The sequence below is a fragment of the Schistosoma haematobium genome, chromosome ZW, assembly GCF_000699445.3.
Source record: "Schistosoma haematobium chromosome ZW, whole genome shotgun sequence".
Lineage (NCBI taxonomy): Eukaryota > Metazoa > Platyhelminthes > Trematoda > Strigeidida > Schistosomatidae > Schistosoma > Schistosoma haematobium.
Genome location: NC_067195.1, coordinates 52,205,165 through 52,229,054, shown reverse-complemented (window position 1 = coordinate 52,229,054; position 23,890 = coordinate 52,205,165). Strand labels below are relative to the sequence as shown.

Sequence of the window (23,890 nt, the reverse complement as noted above, 5' to 3'; positions counted from 1 at the left end):
ATTCATAGAGTCCGAAGGGAGTTATGATAGCTGTTTTCTGTATGTCGTCAGTAGCCATAGGGATTTGGTTATACGCTTTAACCAAGTCGATTTTCGAAAAGACAGTTGTACCTTTCAAGGTAGCTGTCAAATCGTGAATGTGAGGCAACGGGTAACGATCGGGAATGGTTTTCGCGTTCAATCGCCGATAGTCACCAGTTAGACGCCAATCGTTGCTGTCCTTTTTAGGGACCATGTGCAACGGAGATGCATATGGGCTACTTGACGGTCGTATGATTCCTAAGTCCATCATGTGATCGAATTCGTTTTTCGCTAACCTTAGCTCTTCGGGGGCTAGTCGTCGTGCTTTAGAGAATAAAGGTGGTCCTGTAGTCGTGATGTGATGTGTAACGTTGCTGGTTACACATGGTAATCTCGGTTGCGTTTGTTGTATCCCAGGGTACTTATCGAGTAGTGGTTGATAGAGTGGGTCTATCATATATTTAATTGTGACTGGGGATACTCTACAACCAGTAAAAGAAGTTACGCAAACGGACAAATTAGTGTTTCCGTCTACTAGCCTCCGTTTGCGCGTATCGATGATCAGACTATGGTGTTGTAGAAGGTCCATACCAATGATTGGTATAGAAACATCTGCAACAACGAAGATCCAGTGAATGGGTTTGCGTAAACCCACGTTAAGGTAAACGTACCTTTTGCCATACGTAGCGATCGGTTTTCCGTTTGCCGCCTCTAAGTTTAAAGTCGATTCGTGAAGCCGGTCGTTAGGATTTGCTAGGAGAACACTAACTTCTGCGCCAGTGTCGACGAGGTAGCGAACTCTCGTTGTCATATCTCTGACGAATAACAGACGGCTTTGTTCGCCGGCTACGGTTGCCGTTAACGCGTGCCGGCTTGGAAGTTTCCCGAGTTGTTTTTCGAGTCACTCGGTTTCGTGTTGGGAAAATTGCAGGGTTTTCTGCAATTTCTGGAAAACTTTCCATACTGGTTATGATACCAGCACCAGTCGGGGTTATCTGTCTCTCGTGGTCTAGAGACAGATCGCTTACGAGAAATGCTTCTACGTGGTGTGCGCGATCTCTTACGGTCGGTACGAAGACTAAGATAACGCGTGAGTGTATGACATAACTCGGTTATATCATTCTGAGTCGTGTGAGGCTTTTCTTTGACTGAAAATACCTCGGTAGTAGAAGGTTTCGTAATTTCTAGAATGAGGTCGGCAGATACAGCTAGCTCGTCTAAGGCGTTGTTCTGGAACGAGACCAGAACTGCTTGCACCTGTTGGGGAAGTTTTGACAAGAAGAGTTGTTTGAATAGACCTTCGTCGAAAGTTCTTAGGCCTATAACCTCTCTCATCCGTTGCAACATGTCTGTCGCAGAACCGTGTTGCAGGTCGATGTTATTGAAGAGTTGATCCAACCTTTGTCGATCGGTTAGATCTCCTCGTTTAAGAATCGAGCGTTTTAAGATTTCGTAAGGATCGGAAACATCACTAGTAAACACACTAGGTGTTACGTACCTGTTGAATTCGCGCGGTAGTGCCTTGACTACTGCGAGGAATTGTGCACGTGTGTCGATCACGCCGTGCTCGGAGAAGTCGGCTTCTGCGTAGCAAAACCAGGCTTCGATGTTGTCGGGCCAGAAAGGCATCAGTTGAAACGAAGGTGGGGACAAAGTCTTAAGCTTGAGTACTTTAGGTGTCTGTTCAGTCATGATGAAGTATGAAGTACGATAATGAACGAGGGGAATATATATATATCCAAGAAAAAACACGAAAAAAAAACCACAACGTTTAAAAAACAAGGCAATGATATATAAAAATCCCAAAAAGGAACAGACTCACAGTTGCAATTAGGTGTACCAGATCACGTCGGGTTCACCAATGATGATGTCACAGGTATTCAGTGTTTGACAACGCTTCTACCAGTAACACCTTCTAATGTATTTCGTTCCCACCCAGAGAAATCAAAAGACAGAGTCGAGGAGATCGGAAGAGTGTATTTGGCGATAACCAATATATCGGAATTCTCTGATCTAATCTGGCTAGCGATTGCGGTTGATGTTGAGCACGGCGTTACCACACGTGATCTGGTGCGGATGCCTGACCGAGCGCCTTCAGCTAGATGAGTCCACTAAAACATATGGTCAGCATCCAATGTCGAAAACTTACAGAGCTATTTATTTTGGGGATTTATTTACCGCTACAAGCCTATGTGTCATATTACTAAGTGATGTGGTGCTGCAAGATGTATTTAGCTAAACGAGTTTTTACAAGATGATTAATAGTGAGTGATGCTCATGTGATTAACAGGGAGAACATAAGTTGTAACCAGGAGGAGTACACTCCCAACTCATGTCTATGATAATGGCTTGAACCTTAGTCAGTGTTGGGGTAAATTCTACATTGATGTTTTCAGTTTACAGGAGATTTGCTCGACTGCTTATACTGATTATTTGCATGCATGATTGTGTCGCTAGACCATCAATTAGACTGACAAGGTTTTGAGATATTTACTGAATGAGCAACTGATAGAGAAACATACTGTAATCATCTGTGATGGATGAAGATACCAAGAAAACAACACCATTTAATGGTAATTATAATTAATATCTATTTTCTGAGTAGTCTCGTGTTCACAGCTTTGTGGATTGTGTGGCTATTGTCCAATGCCACTACATGTACATGGATATCCACATGCTATAAGTAATCGAAAAGTTCATATACTTCCTCTGTCGACATTGACCGGCTAGTTTCTGCTAACAGAAGTGATTTATATTTAGTGTCTTCTTCGAATGTACACTTGTCGATGTCGATCGAAATCTCTGAGAATAAGGGAGGTTACTTTAATGTTACGTTAAAGTTTTCTCTCATTCCCGTTATCGAAGTACGATATATCTATCTACTTGCAATTTACTAAAGTTTACTCGCAATTTACAAATATTCGACTCAAATGTCATTTCAACAATAAATATAACAGTTATAGAAACAAACCTTCAATTTTGTATGTTCACGGAGAAAAAACTCTTCAATGCCAAACAAAAGATAAAGAGAAGCCAAAATGACCTAAAATAATGATATAAACAAACAAGTTCGGAAGTTGAGTAACACAAATACATCCAAAAATAGTGAAATTTATAATATTTAATATAAACTTTTTATTCAGCCAAATGTCTTTAGTCCTCCCGTAACATGTTGACTGTTGACCTTCATAAAACAAGTGCTTAAGTCCACGTTATATCTGACATCATAACTCTATATAACGCTGTCATTCGCACCTTATTTGATTTTCTTGATTCGTATTTAGCAAACATGACTGATTGTCCATTTCCAACACTGTCTGTAGTATCACGTTTAAATAATCAGCAAGCTGTTTTCATCCGCTTCTATCTTCTTATTTTATAAGTTGGATTTTTGCTAACACCTTCAGAGCATTTTTGTAAATTTCGATGTATTCAAGTTTTATGAGGCAAAGTAACAATATTTGATTAGTACACTCATCGTAATATTCACATAAATTCCCAACTGTTCATAAGAAACTTCGTTTAACGAACTATATTCAAAATGGATTTTGCATCATTCACTGGCAAGTTGTTATTAAGGTCAACGTAAACTTGAAGAGATAAAGTGCGCCGAAATCCTTATCAACTACAAACGACATAATAAACGTTCTTGTTCTGAAATGGGTATTTAACAAGGAATATAAATAATGATAATAATAATAATAGTTGGAAAGGGTATGCTCAAAAGACCAGGCGTAAAGAAATTTTTGTATTCTTAGAGTTACGAAAAGATGCAACACGCAGTTTCTAATGTTCCTTAGCGTGCTTAGATACTCCATTTGCAGATGAATATTTGAACATAGGCTCAAAAAATTTTATTACTCACGTGACTACTATTGAGTCTTAGAACAACAAACCACCCATGAGAATGTTCTGAAACTTATTGTGAGGTTTCATGACATACTCGACCAGTAACAAGATAACGCGGAACTGTGATTGAGGTGACTAAACTTAGTAATCCTAAGATGTTACTTACCATCGAGGGCTTTCTAATAGGCTAAAAATATTCGTCAATCAAGTATCGGGAGACCCAGAAAACCCCTAGAAATAATTAATCCGATCAGCAGTGGAAAAGCGTTTCCTGAAACATCGATAAACTGGGCCATTGTGTCACATCTTTAGGATCGATAGATACCAACCTAGTCAAATCAGAAGTCAAAAATGAGGGGGTTCGAGGATATATTTGTGAAGCTCTCGATACTTCGAGAGGTGTTTGATGTAATTTGCTTAGTGGATGCAGCGGATGAGAAGCGTGGCGTAACTATTGACGATCTAGTCCGGATGAGTGACAGAGCGCCTTTGGCTAGGGTGTGTCGAGTAAAATTAATGAGGTAAGAATCAATGTCGGGGACTTACAGAAGTATGTATTTCTAAAATTTACATCTCCCTACACATATATTAAGTCGAAACGTTATTCATCGAATCATTTTACCACTCCAAATAGGTACTTGACTAAGAGAAAAGTTCTCTGCATAAACCAGAAACAAAGTTCTAAGAAGCAGAGAAGTCATTTCGATATCGTAAAGGAAATAGTTATTCAAATGGCAAATTGATTAACTGTTAACGTAGTTTTTGGCATTGGCCGCCGACTTGGAATTTCTAGCACATTCTGTCGAAAGCTCTTTCCTCCATTTGTTGCCAAGCTACACTCATTTTTTTGATGTCTCATTCTGATTTTAAGGGCAATGTGCTTTCGGTTTTCCCCTTCTCTTTTAACGTTGAGGATCTCAAGTTTGGACTTGGCTTGTGATACAGAATAATGCTTTCCTCAATGTACGTTTCACTCACATCGACTGTATTCTAATTTCATCCGAATAGATGTCTTATGTTGGTAGTGATAAACTACAGACAATTGATCTGAAGTTTCCGTTATGGATATCTGTTTAGAAATACGGGTAGTTTATCAATAATTGTTACTTTAGTTCTTCAAGTTTTGTCATATTACAGTAGAACAGTTTGACTTTGGTGACAAATTTTCAGTTTTCGATAACAATTATTTAGAGCTCCAAATGTTTTTAGTTGTGAAAACCACCATCTTGCTTTGCCATTTTGTGCCTCCCATCTAGCTCACCTAGTTAATTATGCTGCCTAGCTACAAAAAGACTTTCGTTTGATTCAGAGATTTACCATCAGGTGTGACTTGGTTGATTCTCGATTTGTGTGCCATCTTGCTGCTGCACCCGTTGTCGCCTTTATTTACTTCTGAGTGCGGTTATAAAGGCAATTTTGTCTGGAGGCTAAGATCGCTTAACTGTATCTACGTTATCTGCTGTACTCTGTGCATCTTCTGAAATGTGGAGATCGTTACAATGCATTCAGCGACTTTAAGAAAGAAAAAATGATTAAATGGTCTTGTTCGATATATCTTCAAATGGATTTTCGAGCTGCCTTCCTTGAACGTCTCGAGGCCCTAGAAAGTTCTTCAAGACAGTGAAAACCTTTTTAGTCAATATATAGTTTCTAAAGGAATCCATAAGTTCCTCCTACCCACCCTGGCAAATGCTTCCTCATACTGAAAGAATCAAGTCTATTGGTTTCAAAGTTGAATATCCCATGGATTTTGCACTCTGTCCCATAATATTACGTCGAAGAATTTATTTGGCTCTGAAAGTAGTATGATAACGCTGTAGTTCTCACACCGAAACCTTTCTAAAAGCAAATGTAGAACATCTTCTTTTCTTTGGTTTTCATCTAATTCCAGTGCTCAAGCTTGTCCATCATTTGCTCCTACTGCTTTATCATTCTTTTTGTTTGATGGCCTAGTTAAATTTTTTTATGGTTGAGGCAGTAACGACTTAGGGATGACTGTAAGTTCTGCTTTGACATTCAATGTGACTTTGATTTAGTTGTCTCAAAGCTGTGAATCGCAGATCCTGTTCGAAATATACGCATTACTTTGGTGATTACAATCAACTATCCACATACTTAGACAGTGTATTGAGAACGCTGTGGGGAGAGGACCGCAACTGCTATCTGGACTATGTAGCCTAAGGTATATGGCATATAGGCAGTGTCAAAATTCCCACATTCAGGTATCTTCAGTATGCTATTCTTTCGCTCATCTCACTTCGTAATAAACAGTGAAATTAAACAGAAGTGAAGTCTCCTTCAAGTCGAACTGAAGGCTAATACTAAGTCTATCGTTTAGGCTATCTAATTCAGCTAATCTAAAGAAAAACATGAAATTAGTCATGTTACGCGGCCTGTAGGCAGTTGGACGCAAAACAGAATTTATGCTTCTTAGGTTCACCACCCTAAAGAGCTGGAAGACTCTAACTAGGACATTCACAATGAATATCAATGGGGTAGTATGTTGAGTGCTAATGTTTATCCCCCATGTAGCAAATTTAGAACGTCCGAGGCAGTGAACACTTCTCTAGGGATATGGTTTCACCATAAGTCTATCCTTCAAGATTCTTGCAAAACCGCGTTTCCGGTTATTGTCTGTGATAATGGTGAAAAGTATAGATGCATCAGTGGGGCACAGAAATAAGACTGGTGGTCTATCACGACTATTACCAACTTTTATAAGATCCTGAATTCTTTGACATCAACCAACGAGTCTAAATTTCCAACAGACTCAATCCTCCTACAAAACGTAAAGCTGGAGTCGGTACTGGAAACACCCATGCGAAGGAGAATCGATAGTGGTACCTATTTTAAGGAATCCTCACTAACTTTACTGATTTGCGTAAGATATTTACCGTTGAAGCACTTCCTCACTGCCAACGACTATCATACCGAAGATCGATAGGAGCAAACAGGATGTTAAGCTGCATGTATTCCCATGGTTAGGATAAGCGGTTTCTAGTTAAGCTTTTCTAACGAGGCATAATTGTGCTCGTTGACTGCTTACGTAACATTTATGAGGTTTAGTAATCTCGAAATTAAAAGGATCCCGAAGGACTTAATTGTAAGCATTTTTAGAATATGAAGGGTAGTCGGGTCATCTAGGTGACTTGAACTAGGTTTTGTTTAACTTTCCGATCATTTAAACGCGAATCTCACTAGTTAAATCCTTGAAATCACTGCTTTTTGATGCGAACGTTAACTAAAAGCTAGGTTCTGGTTGTAGATCTATAAGTAACGGTACCTTCGAAACTGAATCCTCATGAAACTGTCTTTCAGATTTTGTCATTCAAATAACAATGAACTCGTCGCAACTACGTTTTGCAAAAGTGGGAATCGACGCCTTGTCAAATGAGATCCTCATAACAGGATTACATACGATAAATTTGGAAACGACAACAAACTATTGTGATTATATAGGATTCCTCAAAAATCAAGTTCATTAGATATCGATATTGATACGTATCATATGGAGCAGGACAACTGAATGAGCATGTAAGTTTATTTAGGCATCACAATTTTTTTAATTTCTGTAGGGCTAAAGTGAAGATGGATCAATCTTTCAAATACGTATAAAATATTTTGTTGTAATAAAGTCTCAATAATTGAGAACTAGGAAAGCAAAATCAAGGCTAGTTTTTTGTGACATCTATTGAGATTAATAGGGTAGACAAAACGTTCAAATAACTGTAAACTTAAAGTTGATACATAAAACTTCAAGACAGAATCAACCAATTTATTCTGATTCACAAACTAACGACAAACAAAATAAAAACAAGTAACATCGAAACATGCAAAACGAAAACGAAGAGGCAGGAGGTAGAAGGAAATAATTCTTAATTTAAAATGTGAAGATTCTTTAATTAATTACGGAATAAATGGCAAAAGCACAATTATAGTATTGTTACATGATTCAGAGAAAATTTAAATGTATGACAAGACTAAAAGAGGAGGAGTAATTTCTATAAGAATATGCACACATTACAAATCACTGAAGACAAATACATCATTTGAGTGAATATCACTAGACTGAATAGATCACTGTGAACAGGATGCAGAAATCCTACTTTTTTGGTGAACCACGAAGCTTTTCAATTTTAGTTTCAACACTGAAAATTAAAGTAGAACAATTTATAATTAATTAGACGTATGATAAATCTATTTTAAACCATGATTGAATTTGTTACCCAAGTACACTATTAAAGATCAGATGAATAAGTAATTATCATTAGTTTGATCTTGCTTACGAAATTTTGAACTTAGAAGAGATAATCCGATTGCTAAACCATAAGGCTTTTATAGTGTCTCAATGGTATGAAAATACAATGAATGAGTGATTATGACTGTTCAAAGATAGTTATTATAATTATTATCAAAAGTTTACAAAATTCCACAGACATTCACAGATATTTTTGTAGTAGAAGCTTTTATTTTTAATATATTTTTTACCTTTTAGGTAATAACTCAGTCAGTTAGTTAAAAGGTCCAAACCTCACAAATATATATTCAACTGGAATCTATCGTTATATTCAGTAAGTTTTCGACTATACGATTAGAACTAATCAAGTTTTGGTAAATGAAGAAGGAACGAATTTTCACCATAATCAAGTTTTAAAAAGTCAACCATGTATGCTCCAAACAATATTGTTAAAGCAGTAGTTATGCGGTTTGTTTTTGAAGATCATTGATGTTATCCCTTCTCCTGAGTCTCAAATACAAAATCAAGTGATACAACAATATTACACGGAAAAAGAAAATCAAAATGATGTGATATGACAAGAGAATTGATTAAAATCATACTGTGGACCAGGTTTTCTTTTGTCATTCCAACTATGCATATAAAATTCAAGAGAACTTCGGTAATTAAGTTTATGCACTTACATTTTAAGTATATCTGTCACTTTCGTTTTGGCCATTTTGAATGCTTCATCACATTGAGGCTGAACAAGAAAAATACAAAACACAATATATATGATATATCAAGTATTTTCAAATTATTATGCAAAGAAGTTAGTACTGATAAACACAAAACAAGACCTGACTTAGTATTTAATTGGTATTATATTTTTTAAGTTTTTCATTTTACCTTATCTGTCAAGTGGACAGTTATGTCTCATCCTCCTATTATTCTCTGACCTCTAGGTTAAATGATATTGTTGAAAAAGAATTTTTTTGCCAAATTATCTTTATTTAGGTATGATAAATTTGTATGTATAAATAGCTAATAAGTAAAGTACGAAAATATTTGTAAAAGGTAAATAATTTGTGAGTGAAGTAAGTTTGAAGAATAAACGACAGTTGTTTCTAATTTTAAGTTATGTAGTGTTTATTGGTACCGGATTTTACAATATTTTTAGATGTGAATAATAAAAAAGTAGTCAGTCAGGAATAAATGAAGTAGATCAACTGATGAGAGATACAATACTATAATGACCAAGACTTATATATTTGTGCTAATGAGGTGTGGCAACTTGGATTGATGCATATATGTGTCTGACTAAACAAAATAGATGTATGTGTGAACAATAAATGATGGAACGTATTTTGTTTCGAATTAAAGTTTGTTGGTATTTGTACTCTCTGTAAAATTCTGTAAGCCAATCTAATCTGTTGTTTGAAAACAGTTCTCCAATGAGTTTTTGTAGTCACTAGACCAGTGTAAACTACTAATGTCTACTTTAGAAAACACCTTTACTGAATGAAGTTTAAACTGGTTAGCTACAGAAAAAAAACAATGAGTCAGACTGTAAAACAAAGTAGTTTGAGCATATATATATATAGGCAGAAATTTAGAGTTATAATACTAGTTTATCATGCACCTTAAATATTCATATCAATAATTTTGATAGTATGATTATAAAGTTACATTTTTGAGTCATCAAGCGTCTTTAAAAGTTCAAATCAAATGAACAAACCAATAGACAAACAAATTCACGTACTTTATTAAACGAAAAAGAATGTGATTGTATATATGAAAAAAATTTTATGTACAAAATAGCAAACGATCAATGCAATCAGTGAAATAAAAAAATGTTAGTCTTAGTCTTATACAGTTACCAACAATTATAAAATTATGATCAAACACTGGTCGATTGAATAGAAACTTTGTATAGCAAATATTTAACGAGATATTTTATTTTAGAAAAACTTTTTACCTTGAGCAAAGGAAATTTCAAAAACAAATATTGACTTAACGCGTGTTTTACGCTCAGTCAGCCAGTTACAACATAGGACCAGGCACATACATGCATCGGTTCAAGTTGCCATACCTCATTAGCACAGCAAGACAAACACCGGATTCATAGAAGTAGTTAACTCAATGGTGTAGTATTTAAAAGAAAGATTATATGTAAGGATATAGTACAGAAAGAAATAGTTCGTAGAAGGAAAGATCGATTCTGGGCCATGTTACCCAGCGTCCCCAACCATTGGTTACGATAGTCATGAGGACCCCAACCAAGTAGTCTGCATCTACCAACATGGCTCAGATTAGAAGTTAGTGACTTCAAGCACTGATGGCACGTTTTGATTTAACCGACCCTAACTTTCTTTCAACCATTCCCAACGCCAGTCAGCATTGCGCGTCGTGGTAATCGGTGTTCAGGCATACGCAACAGGTGGCCCAACCATCTCAGTCGATGAAGAAAGAGGTTGATTATGAATACAGTGATCTTGAGTGCTGTTAGAGGTATCAGGGCAGTTATCACTTCCCATTTGCCAACACCGTGGAAGGGTTCTTCTGGAGGTACCTGAAAAGGAAATCGGATAACAGGTGGTTTTACTGATCTGAAAGCGTGACCGCGTTGCCCAAGGGACAACTGCTTGAGGTCGGTCACACACGACCATTTTATGAGTGATTTTTGTGTTAGCTCCGTACTTGTTGAGACCTTACCGCCGGAGACGGATATCCGTGAGATGAGGCAACGTGTGTATTTTTAGGGTCGACCTTTTCTAACCCCACTCCTCCTTATGGGAAGGCAGCATCGCTGTCATGCTGGTTGTCTGAAGGAAACACCTTGCCACTGTCACACCTCTGTACAGTAGGCAGTACGACCTCGGACCTTTGGTTTGTTGCTTTTAGTCGTACCGCTCTTCAACCGACCTGTCTGGCATGGTAGGACCTTGAGGGACGGTTGCTCCAGCCAGTATAGCTCGGATGTTTCATCACGATAGGCAATCCCGACCACTACGTCAAGGTAGGAACAATGGTGTTTTACGCTAAAAATTGCTATTTCCATATGCGAGCTTTGTAAGCGATTCGAAGGGAATGAAGACTACTTGGCAGAACTATATATTGATATCATGAATGTTAGACCACCACTGAAAACCTGGAAGAACTGGACGGCCGTTTCGTCACAATATGGGAATTCTCAGAAGAGCGCATCAACGATCCCAAGCGTGGAACTGGAACCCAGGATTTTCAGCTTAGTGGTCTAAAGGTTAAGCGTCCGCGCGCGAGATCGAAGTTCCTGGGTTCGAGTCCCACATGTGGGATTGTGGATGCACTCTGCTGAGGAGTCCCATACTAGGACGAAACGGCCGTCCAATGCTTCCAGGTTTTCAATGGCGATCTAACATTCATCCATTCATGATATCAATTTAAACTCAACAATCTCCACAACCCTATACTGAGAATTATATATATATATATATATATATATATATATATATATATATATATCGTAACAGATGCAAACGTTTACCATTTTTAACACATAACATTGTCAAATTCATTAATACATGCCTCATTTTTGGCCTTTGTAAAATATTATAATTATGGACTTATAACTGTAGAGCCTGATGATGAAGTTATTGAAAACAATTGTTCGCTCAAATATTTTTCATTTTTGAATATTCTATGGGGATTTTTAAACTGCTGAATACAAAAACACTTAAATCAAGATATGATGTGAATAAGCCACTAGAACTGACGCCCACGTTTACAAATCTACAGTTTCACATAGGGTTTAGACTGGTAAGCAATGAATTCGTGAATTAGAAAAAGACGTTTTCTCAACCACAGCGTTACTTTGATTAAAATTATAAGATGGGGATAATTGTGACTAGGAATTGGTGAAAGGAATACTTAATTTTAACATTACTTACTCGTAAATTTAATTTCACATAAACAACTAATTAAACACATTAACAGTGCGATGGGTAATCTTTGTTTTCATCTTGAATATTTTCAATGACTAGATTTAACAACTATAAGGTTATTCTAAAGAACAGATCCCAGAGAACATTAAGATAACAAAGGTTATAACTGTATGCAGTAAGACATTTATTGTGGTAACACTAACACTTTAAAAGACAGTGCTTTAAAATACTAGTAGAACTAATCAATGATTATTTATTCTGTTTGTAATCATTAAGACAAGATCGTAGTCATTTAGTGAAATATTTTATCTAACTTTGTCTATGCACTCTAGACGAGAATATAACTCGATAGGCTAGTAGTCAAGCCCCCTTTCCAGTTATCAAATCATATTCTAAGTATACTACTATTAATTTCACAAATTTCGTAATCTATTGTTATTAGATTGTACATACTCGAGGAGAAAATTCCAAACCATATAAAGTTTTGACTGGTTGTGATTTGCAAAAACACATTAGTGTATTTGATCACCGATTAGTCGATTACAAATGAAAATCTTATTACATTTTGATAAATTCACTGGTTTATGCAAAGAAATTTGTACATGGTTACCAGTTTTGATCCTCTACAAAAAAGGTGGATTGTAGTCCCTAAAGTCAGGAATTCGTTTACACATCTGTTATCGTTAAAGCACAATAAGTGCATTCGAAAAGGTTTGGAAATATGGATAACATGATTGTATTCCTAAACATTTAACGTACTCATACATGTAAAGTGTAAAAACACAGCTAGCAATAAAGGTATTAAATGAGTCAAAAGTTTATAAACACTTTTAAGTACTTTATATTTCGTTCAAAAAATGGAAGATATATTTAAAGTATAAAGAATACAATCCGATCCATTTATTACTTAGTAATAATTAACCAAATGGTCATACTTAGAAAGAAATTGACATACAAAACAAAAGGACTGTTTAAGAACAGTGCATATATATATACAGGCTTTAATTTAAAATAACGCGCAAAATTGTAACACAATAAATCATAAAAATTGTGATAGCTGTCACCATTTTTACACACGTCATTTGCTTTGGGGACAGTACTACAGAAGCTTCGGATACTGACTTAAGACAATGAATCCCAGAAGAAAATAAAAACTAATATTACAAATAATATTTTGATTACTATACTTTAGGTGGAAATACAAATATCACTAACCTGGTATAATAAGTAAATTCTGGGGCACGTCAATCCCAAAACGAATACTAAAAGGTGTAAGAAAAATCACTGCCTAATGTACGTGAAAACGGACAGTAAATTATCAGACATCCAATATTTATAGGGGTTAAAAAATGTTCACGTTTTAAAGAAAAATAAAGGGAAAAAAGCATCTATATCATCGTGGAGGGTTATGAACCGCAAAACGAAGTGCTTGGGTTGGTGACATAGATATAGTTGGTTTTCTTTTTAATAAAAATATTAGAGATCGAACTAGTTAATTATAGCAGTTTTTCTCTCTTTAAGGTCTTCTATTACTGTTAGTAATATTAGTCGCCATACTTTGCTTTTATTTCATTAATTTCCTGTTGCTGTACAAATAGTTCTGGCTGGTTCCATGTTGTTTACTTTTGTCATGAAAGTGGGTAGGTACGCAAAATATCAACAATCTCAAGTATTAAAAATAGTCTTTTATTCTAATTAGTTAAACTTCGTGAATTGAAAACTTGATACACTATAGCAAATTCAGAAAAGTACAATACACCTCTTAATTTAAAAAAATTTAGCTCATTTTTTAATGAGGTTCACAATAGTGTGACCAAGCTTTTGATAGTCAAGAATACGACTCGAGGATGGAAGTAATGAAAACAACCCTGTTTGGTTGATTGTGAGGAATGATACAGTATGAACACTTGATAACTACTCAAAAGGCTAGATCTGCTAACTTATTTCAGTAAAGGTCTGTCTTCAATTAAAATAAATGGAAGACTGGTTATATACGTTTAGACGTTTTTTCCGTCGATTAGACAGGACAAAACACTATGCTGTGTACAACAGTATATTACAGAATAGAAAATTAACGTTGCTTATTTACTTGATACAAGTTTTAATACTTGATTTCGAGAGACATTGCTAGTGTGAAGGCTAATGATACTATTCAGTTATCGAAACCGAAATTGGTAAAAAAGGGTCTAAAATGTGCAACTTCACAATTGAAAGCCATGTGTTAACCACCAAATCGCCACTATTCACAAAGCAAAATAAACACAAATACAAATTAGATGCAATGAAACTATGTCCGACGTTTATTAAATATCCAATAAATTTAAAACAACGGATATAGGTCGGGTTTCGATCCTCTATGAAATAAAAAAAATCAAACCCTAACCACTCAGAAGTACTATGTGCACTATGCCTTTCAAGATTTAGAATGCTAACTTTGTTTTAGAACATGTCACAACCCTGTCTGATGTCGTAGACCTTTTGGTCTCGAATACATTCCATAACGATCAATGAACCTTTCACGATTCGCGTGATATACGTTATGACAGTTATACTAGGAAGTTAGTTGTCTGTCATGAAAAGAGAGTAGTCCGCTAGGTCATGATATTTCATTGTCATGACGCAGTAAGAGCCCCATATCCAGCCGCCTAACAATTATTTAATTCTAATAGTTCCAAGTTTTTGCTCAGTAATTATAACCATCAAATAGACTAATTTATATAAAAATAATATGACATTACAACACAAAACTCACGTATGATAATCAATGTAAGTAAATTAAACCATCCACCTATAATTGATAGTATGTATAAGCCAATCGCAAGCTAGAAAATATCAAATACGTATAAAAGCGATATAAAAACTGTTGGAATTGAAAAAGTTATGCTAATATGGTAGAAATCTGGTATTAAATACTTGAACAAAAACATTGAGAAAAAATTGCCACCAAGATCTTTCAGCACTTACATTGATTATTTCACACACTTTAGAGCATATTACTAATCATAATCTTCTTATCACCAAAACAGAAGATACGATAATAATCTCATTGTTTAAAGACGGGCTTCGCAAGGAATATCTACCTTCTCTATTCAATCAATAACTAAGGAAGTCACGTAGCAATAAAGACTCAGATATAAAACTTCTCGTAGGCGTGAAGTGTTATTTGACGAAAACAAATAAGAAGTGCTATTTTTATACTTAAATTATCAAAGTACTGAACGTTATGAAGGTCACATTTATAAATGATGGTATTTGAGTAAAATCCGACGTAAAAAATACACTAGCTGCTCCTTTAACGGTAACAGAAACGAACCGGACAACAACTGCTGTGTCATGGTTTAGGGAATCGATACAGTATTCCTTCAATCCAAATGAATCAAACTTCATACAGTGAGATGGGTAAAACGTGTCTTTATAAATAACATTGTACAGTTACTGAAATTCCTATCGACAAGAATAATATAGTAGTTGGAATATGTAGGTTTCAAAATATCATTAATGAGACCGTATGACCAACTATGCTCCCAGTCTATGCTCAATCTATGAATGTTCCTTGGAAAATTAACAAGAACTAACGGTGCAAATAAAACCAAAAGTTTTAATATTGAAATGAATAATAATAATAATAATAATAATAGTAATAATAATAGTGGAAAAGATTTGAGGATATAACACAATTCGAACCACTAGAAAAAAGGTTGACCTCTGTGATGCGTTGGCATCCTGAAGATAAAGAGTAAAACGCAAATTTACCTTGACAGTTTCAAAATAATCTTGCATCAATAACATACGACGTAACTGATTTAATTTTTCAGATAACTGTTCAGATGCAGCTCCAACACGTTGGGCAATTTTATCTTCAGATAACAGAATATCATATTCAAGCCATGAACTTAAGAGATATGTCAAAGAAGGGAATTGTTAGAGTAGAGTTGTGTTATTTATAAAAGTTGCAAATAATGAATGAAATAATCAAAGTAAACATAAACCATGAATGATCGAAACAGAACTATATTAATATTTTAACCGATGCAATGAGAGCTTGAGGATTAAAGCGCCCCAGATAAATCCTCTAAAATATATGAATGTTGTATGATCGTGAATGTATATAATCAGAGTACTTAACGTAAGTTTTGGTTCGGGAAATAGAAATTTTCTTGGCAAATGCAATGAAAGTTTCTATGGTTGTATTAAAGAGTAGTCGTCTTTTACCTTTGAAAGGAAACATATAAATCCTGTTTGATGTTAACCAACTTGAAATCCTAAACAGTTTCGAATGACTCAGTTTTCTAACTGCGGCTACTGGAATGTCTAACACTTGAGCTCTAAATAGTAGAGGGAAGGTGCGAAGTAAAAATAGAAGCTAGACCTCAAGGCTAATCTACGCACAAAAAATAAGTTTGTTTATAGATTTACGAGTGACCCAGATCTTCTAAAAATTTGTGGATATATACTAAGTTTAGTAATATAATAGGTGACCATCTAGCCAAGTTGTGACACATAATCCTTGGCACTTTTTACGTGTTTTCGGAAGGTTGCTACTCAATGCTAATCAATAGGGATGTCTTCTTCGGCATTTTGGGGACTTTATGGATAAATTCGTATGACTCCAACAATAACATTGTACATAAATAATAGAATACGATCATTGACCTTTATTTACATTTCCCTTTTTACGAAAGTTTCCAGTGTGACTAGGTGATATATATATAACAATAAAAATGCATTGAAATATTAGAATTAGTCTACAGCTAAAAAGACCTTAAACATACTGAAATGAATGGTTTGAATTGTCTGACGCTTCCCGTTTATTTGAACCAAGAACGGCATTATACAGTTTGCAAGCTGCTGTACAGCAAAATAAGGCAAGCCCAGCGTAAGCAACGACGGAAATCAATGACATGCAGGATAAACTTAACAAAAATGTCAACCCAACAGCGGAAACAATACCCGACTTGATTGGCTCACTCCAATAAATAATATCTTTAACTAAATTCAAAGAAAATTTCAAAAAAAGTTACCAAGTGGTGAATACAGTAATACTATATAAACAGCACCGGAAATAATATGAGTCATCAGTCAGTCAGCTACAACGTAGGACCAGGCACATATACCCATCGGTCCAAGTTGCCATACCTCATTAACACAACAAGATGGACACCGGATTCATAAAAGTAGTTAATTCTGAGGTGGTAATATATAAAAGAAAGAGTGCAATAAGGATATAGTACAGGAAGAAATAATTAGTTCGTAGAAAGAAAGATATGAAGCGATTTTAATCTCCTAGTTTAAGGGAAGACAGAAAGTGTATACACCGACGCCATTATGATCGATTCTGAGCCATGTCACCAAGAGTCTCCAACCATTGGTTACGATAGTCACGCGGACCCCAACCAAGTAGTCTGCATCTACCAACATGGCTCAGACTAGAAGTTAGTGACTTCAAGCACTGATGCCACGTTTTGGTTTGGCCGCCACTAACCTTCCAACCATCTCCAACACCGGTTGGCATTGCACGTCGTGGTAATCGGTGTTCGGGCATACGCAACAGGTGGCCCAACCATCTCAGTCGATGAAGATTCACAACCTCATCGACTGATTTACCATCATTCCCTAATACCCTGCGTCTAACCTCACTATTACTTATTCGGTGATCCCAGCAGACGCCAGCAATATTTCTGAGGCATCTGTGGTCAAATACTAGTAGCTTATGAGTGTCTTCTACTCTTAATGGTCATGTTTCGCTGCCGTAAATTAACACAGAACGGACTGCCGCGCAGCATACTCGTCCTTTTATTGATAGACGGATATCTCGCCTTCGCCATAGGTGACGTAAGTTGGCAGAAGCCAAGCGAGCTTTTCGAATCCGTGCTGAGATTTCGTCAGACACCAACCCATTAGGGCTGATCAGACTTCCAAGATAAGTGAAGTTGTCAACGCGTTCGACTACTTCACTCCCTATCCTTAGTTCAGGTGTTAACGCAGACCAGTCCTGAAGCAACAACTTGCATTTAGAGGGAGAGAAGCGCATCCCAAACATTCTGGTATTGTTGCTCAGTGCTACCAAAAGACTCTGCATTCTATCAGCGTCTTCACCAAACAGGACTACATCATCTGCGTATTCTAAGTCGATAAGTGGACGTCCTGGAAGGAGATCAATACCCGAGATTTCAGTAGACGAGAATGTTATTTCCATCAATAAGTCTATGATGAAGTTAAACAAAAATGAAGAAAGTGAACAGCCTTGACGGATACCACTTGAGGTTGCAAAAGCAGATGACAGTTCGCCATAAGCTCTGACTCGATTGGTAGTGTTCGAGTAAAGAGCCTTCACAAGGTTTATGTACTTCTGAGGTACGCCTTTCAATGACAGACACTGTCATAGAATCTCGCGGTCTACCGAGTCAAATGCTGCTTTCAAGTCAAGAAAGACCACCATTGTCGGACGCCCATAAGTATGCCTATGTTCTAGAACCTGACGAATGGTGAATATGTGGTCGATGCAGCCACGACCAGGTCTGAAGCCAGCTTGAGTCTCTCGTGTTTGCAGTTCACGAGTCTTAGTTAGGCGTCTGATAATTATCGAGGCTAGTATTTTAGATACTATATTAGTTAAACTAATCCCTCTATGGTTGTCACAGGATGATTTTAACCCTATCTTATATATTGGGACGATAAGTGATTGTGACCAGTCAGATGGAATAACGTCTAACTTCCAGATCTTAGCTAAAATATTAGTCAACCTAATCGCTAAAATTGGACCACCATCCTTAAAGACCTCTGAAGCCAATCCATCTGGACCATCTGCCCTTCCTCGTTTCAGATTAACTATAGTCTTTTGAACTTCTGCTAGATTTGAGGGACCTACTTCAATGTTCCATTCACAATGTCTGGGAATGGAGGGTAGTTGTAGAGTAGCTGAAGGCTAGCTGAACTGTCCTCTGAAATGTTCCGCCCATCGTTCTAAACGTCTGGACTGAGAGCAGATGAGGGTGTCGTCTTTGTCCGAAATAGTCTGACTTACACTTGATTTATTAATTCCAGTTTCTTTTATTAGTCTGTAGAGCTGTCTTGTGTTCCCTATAGCCGCCGCCTTTTCCATCTCTTTTGCTTTCGTTGCCCACCACTGCTCACGGTCGTTTCTTAGACTTTTGCTTAACCTAGATCTGATTTGTTTTCGCTCTTCATCGTGTTCAGAATCTGATGGGATGAGTTTACGAGAATCCATCAGTGCAATAGATCTTGAAGAAATCCGTTGGTTCTTTGTAACCCTGTGGCTTAAATCACTGATAGATGTCACCGCTGTTTGTATAGCTTTCCAAGCAACATCTGGGTCAATCTCGTTTCCAAAACTACCTAAGTGTGAACTCAGTTGTTCCTGGAACTTACTTTTGGTTCTCTCGCTACTCAATTCAATTCTAATGGGTCTTTTTAGTGTGGCTGTTTTGCGTCCAGTGAGGCGCAAGCAGATGCGTGCCCGTATTAGGGCATGGTCGGAGTCCAAGCAGGTACACCGGAACGAGCGACAATCTTCTACCGACCCTCTCCAACGATGACTGATGGCAATATGGTCTATTTGAGTCCATCGTTGGTTTGGTGTAGGGGGTCGCCATGTTAGACGATGTCTCTCCTTATGCTTAAAATTTGTGTTTGCTAAAAATAAACGATTGTCTGAGCACAGTTGCAGCAGACGATCACCATTATCTGTTCGTTGTGCCGAAATACTAAAATACCCACCTAATTGCCTTTCTGTTTGGTCTAAACTACCTATTTGGGCATTAAAGTCACCTGCTACAAGTACTATGTCTGAACGTTTAGCTTTCTGAAGAACTTCAGATAGCTTTCTGTAAAATTCATCTTTCACTTCATCTGAGCTGCAGTCGGTGGGAGCGTAGGCAGAAACGACAAAAAGGCAACGACGTGTGTCCCTATCCTTCCGAGTTCTTACGGAGCCATTTAGCCGAACAGCACATAAACGACTGTTAACGGGGATCCACTCTAACAGTGCTTGTTCCGCCCTCATGCTTAGTGCTATCCCTACTCCTGCCAGTCCACGAGAGCTGGCCATCGCGTCACCAGATACACGGAGGGTGTATCTCATTGGCTCTCCGTGTTGCCGAGGTGAGGTCAAGTGAATGACCACACTGGGATCTGGGCCAGTGTTTTGAGCACTAGAATCGTTGGCTATGGTGACACTTGAGGGGAAGCCGAAAAAGGAAGTTTAGAGGTGAAAGTCGATGTAGGAGGAGTAATAGGAAGTGAAGACGGAGGTTTTTAGTCTTACCGCTCTTCAACCGACCTGTCTGACATGGTAGGACCTTGAGGAACAGTTGTTCCAGCCAGTATAGCTCGGTTGCTTCATCACGATAAGCAAGCCCGACCACCACGTCAAGGTAGCAAAAACGGCCATCAAGGAGGTATGGATCACAGGGGAACAAAGTCATTTCATAACTAACCAAAATAATTGTATGCTAGGTTCTGAATTATTGGCACACGAGGATGAGCCAGTCAGTCAGCTATATATATGCATCGGTCCAAGTTGTCACACCTCGTTAGTACAAGATGAACAACTTCATAGTAGTTACTTCAATGGTAGTAATATATAAAAGAAAGATTAGGTATAAGGTTATAATACGAATGCCCTGGCACAGCCGAGGGTGAGGAGAGTCAGCTCTCCCTCTCGAAATGCTCTTACATGGCCACGCGTATACAGCCATTGCAAAAGAAGTCCTGCTCATGGTTGGGGTGTTGCTTACGAAATTGAGAGGACGAAAAGCGAACGTCTTGAGCTCTAACCGGGTTGGTGGACACGGAGGATCCACCTAGGGGAGTTGTAAAACCCTGATCTCAAACCAATGGTGCACGTGGGCTCCAAGATCCTGAAGGAACAAGTGGCGTATGAACGAATTACTGGTCACCGGCTACCATGGGAGTGCGTCTCCCGACGTTGCTCCACTGCTTGGTGGATCAAACCTTTAGGTCGAAGGCTCCAGGGTGTAACTACTTGAGAAAACCACCTGCTTCGGTTTAGGCACTCGGGTAGTATCCCAGCCCACACACAAATCAAGTGACCTATGTGGTGCATATGTATTCAGTGCCCCTTTGTACCAATATTTGTGTTAAAATTAATTAATTAACAGGAGGAAAGAATTAGTTCGTAGAAAGAAAGGTATAAAGTAATTTTAATCTCACGGTCTAAGAGAAAACAAAGAGTGTATACACCTACGCCATTGTGATTGATTCTGAGCCATGTCAACTAGAGTCTCCAACCATTGGTTATGATAGTCATGCGGACCCCAACAAAGGATGAAATACCAAGTCAATGGTGCAAAACTTAAATTTATAATCTGCTGGCTGAGAGTGGAATAATTAAACCACTACGTTGCATAATGCAGCAAGTAAAGTCACACCTTACACAAATATTTAATTTAATACACAACAGACACAAAGAAACATTTCGATACTACCGATAATGTTAATTAACAGAACTAAAATGATTAACTTTGAACTTTAAGTGGAAAAATTTCATTAGTTTTACTCGTGAACAATGTTTAGTCTAAACAACCAAAGTAGAGTAGTCACGAAAGCTACCACATTTGAAAGCACTTTCGCCTATTATAATGCTGGTGATCACTGATAATTTAAGTGTGACCCTTGATTTGCAATTTATCGCGTGAATGATATTAACCTGAACACAAAGACATTATAGTGAAGGCTGGACAAGAATACTTAAATGATGTTTATAAGATAATAAGATCCACTGTCGAGTTGGTGACGAATCGTTGTATAGGACAGAAGGCTATGGGTTTGTATTATTCTATTTTTAGCAACCTCCCATAGCTGTCTAGTCATCTCTTCAAAAAATCAAGCTAAGATGTAGATACCCTTTAAGTGGAAGGGTTTTAGGAATTGATTACTCATTTAGGAAAGTTGTACTTCAAGGGGACTCAGGTCATTCTTGGCTTTACAAACAACAGTGAGCCTTTGGAAAGGGTTTGGAAGACAGTAACTAAGCTGATTCCCGGAATAGTGAAGCTTCCGTATGATGCCCAACTGGCCAAACCAAACCTACTCCCGTTGACATATCAAAGAACCAGCGGTAACTTGATTACAGATTACAGTTACTTAGTGATGAATTTGCATCTGATATGCCCTTCTTATTATCTTCCAAAACAAAATTCGCGAGGACACTCCAAAAAAGCTCACAAGCCCAGAACAAATTACTTGTCAACTGACTACTGACCTTCCCATCGAATCATCAACGAGTGAAATCGAGTACCCTAACACGTGATTGAAGCTCCATCTGTCGGATCTACAAAAGGATCAACTGAGAGACCATCATTGCCAGGACTAACACAGGCCAAAGAGCCTCCGTTCTTTTCCAAACTGAAACTGGAGCCTATTTTGTAATTTCAGTTATTCCAACCCGAATAAACTACAATCCAAAGTGATATGGGCGAGAATCTAATTTATGGACTACTTTTGAACGAATCTTAAGTGATCTTGAGAAATATTAGGCAATCAACAAACAGTCAGCATAGAGTAAAAATATGTCATACAAAACCAAAGAAATAAAGTGGATACACTTATTATACGTGGTTCAAAAACTTGTCAAGGTTAGAAAGAGGTTCTAGAATCGTAATGCATGCAGTAGAGGAAATCATCCATATGACTACAGAAGAGTCGGTCTCTGGAGCCATGATAAAGTCTCAAAAACTCTTTCAGCCTCGACCACACAGCTTCAAAATTGTGTGTGCACTACGGTTGTTGAGTGTACAAAATGCTACTTGGGGATAACGACACGATGTACATAACCAAGCCTATGTAGGAGTCTGTATTCTCTCCAAACATCTGTATATATTGTAGTACCTGGCTGCAGCCAGTGTTACTGGTGCTTTTATTATCTAGTTCGTAATGTGCCTTAGGAATTATATATGGGGTTTTCATCACGAACTGACATCAGCTATAATGCTAGAAATTTATTGAGACAAATGGATTAGAGGCTTTCGCGTTAAAATCCGAGATCTATTATCCTATACCTGATTGATTCGTCCACAAATTATAGTCTCGCCGTTTTATTTGTTATAACTTACTATAAACTCTAGTCGGTTGTGATTAAAAAACACGACAGACGTTTTAACGACTGTCAGATGGTGTCAATCGATTGTCAAAAGGTCATGAAGACAAGTTTAGTTGAATTAATAATAACCAACGATCGAATGAGAAAGTTGTTAAATCTATGACTTACATGTATCCATCTGCCACTGATTAGTTCTTATTGCCTTGAAAGATGGGTCGGGATGAAAAGAATGGACAGGAATGTGTTGACTTTTGTAAGCAGAGATTTAGAAATGTGGTATGGTCTATTAGATCAAAGTAAATACAAACACAACGTTTACTAACAAATCAATAGATACAATACGAAAACGTGTGAATATAAGTAGTTTGATACAGTCTAAGATACAGAAAAAGGCATAACGACAAGCAAAGCCGAAGACAAAGTTAGTTACTGAGTTCGTACTTATGCGTAAGGGTATTTTTTAAAATTAGTGCCAAAGGTTCAAATGGTTGTGGACGGAATAGAAGAAGCTTTCGCTTAACAGGCTTCCGTGTCTAGTAGCAGAGGATCACCAAATCCTCCAGGCAGGAACCTAGGTATGTTAACAATAAAAGAGGAAAAGAAATTGGTAAATCATAGTGTGATGCTGTCCTTGGTCCTTAAGAATAGGTCAAGTTGCCTCTTGAAGGACTCCTGAGAAGTCACTTGGACAAGCTCGGCCGGCAGCGAATTCCAGCTTTTGACAACTCTTAAGGAGTAGAAGTTGTGTTCACATTCCGTCTTGCTATGTTGGGTTTCCAGTTTCTGGGTGTTACCCCTTAG

At 37.4% G+C, this 23,890-nt stretch overlaps 1 protein-coding gene across 1 annotated transcript in view; it reads right to left on the bottom strand.

Annotated features, from left to right (window-relative positions):
- Positions 1-23,682, bottom strand: part of RTN3 (Reticulon-3) — a 38,178-nt gene extending 14,496 nt beyond the window's left edge. Inside the window, exons 1-7 of the mRNA XM_051211703.1 lie at positions 23,258-23,682; positions 16,782-16,998; positions 15,763-15,901; positions 14,762-14,831; positions 13,225-13,271; positions 8,791-8,849; positions 6,375-8,018 (exon numbers count right to left, since the gene is read on the bottom strand). Coding sequence (XP_051071795.1) covers positions 7,973-8,018; positions 8,791-8,849; positions 13,225-13,271; positions 14,762-14,831; positions 15,763-15,901; positions 16,782-16,998; positions 23,258-23,267 — 588 coding nt within the window. The 5' untranslated portion in view covers positions 23,268-23,682 and the 3' untranslated portion in view covers positions 6,375-7,972. Of the gene's footprint in view, positions 8,019-8,790; positions 8,850-13,224; positions 13,272-14,761; positions 14,832-15,762; positions 15,902-16,781; positions 16,999-23,257 lie in introns of the transcript that reaches the window.
- Between the last annotated feature and the right edge of the window lie 208 nt (positions 23,683-23,890).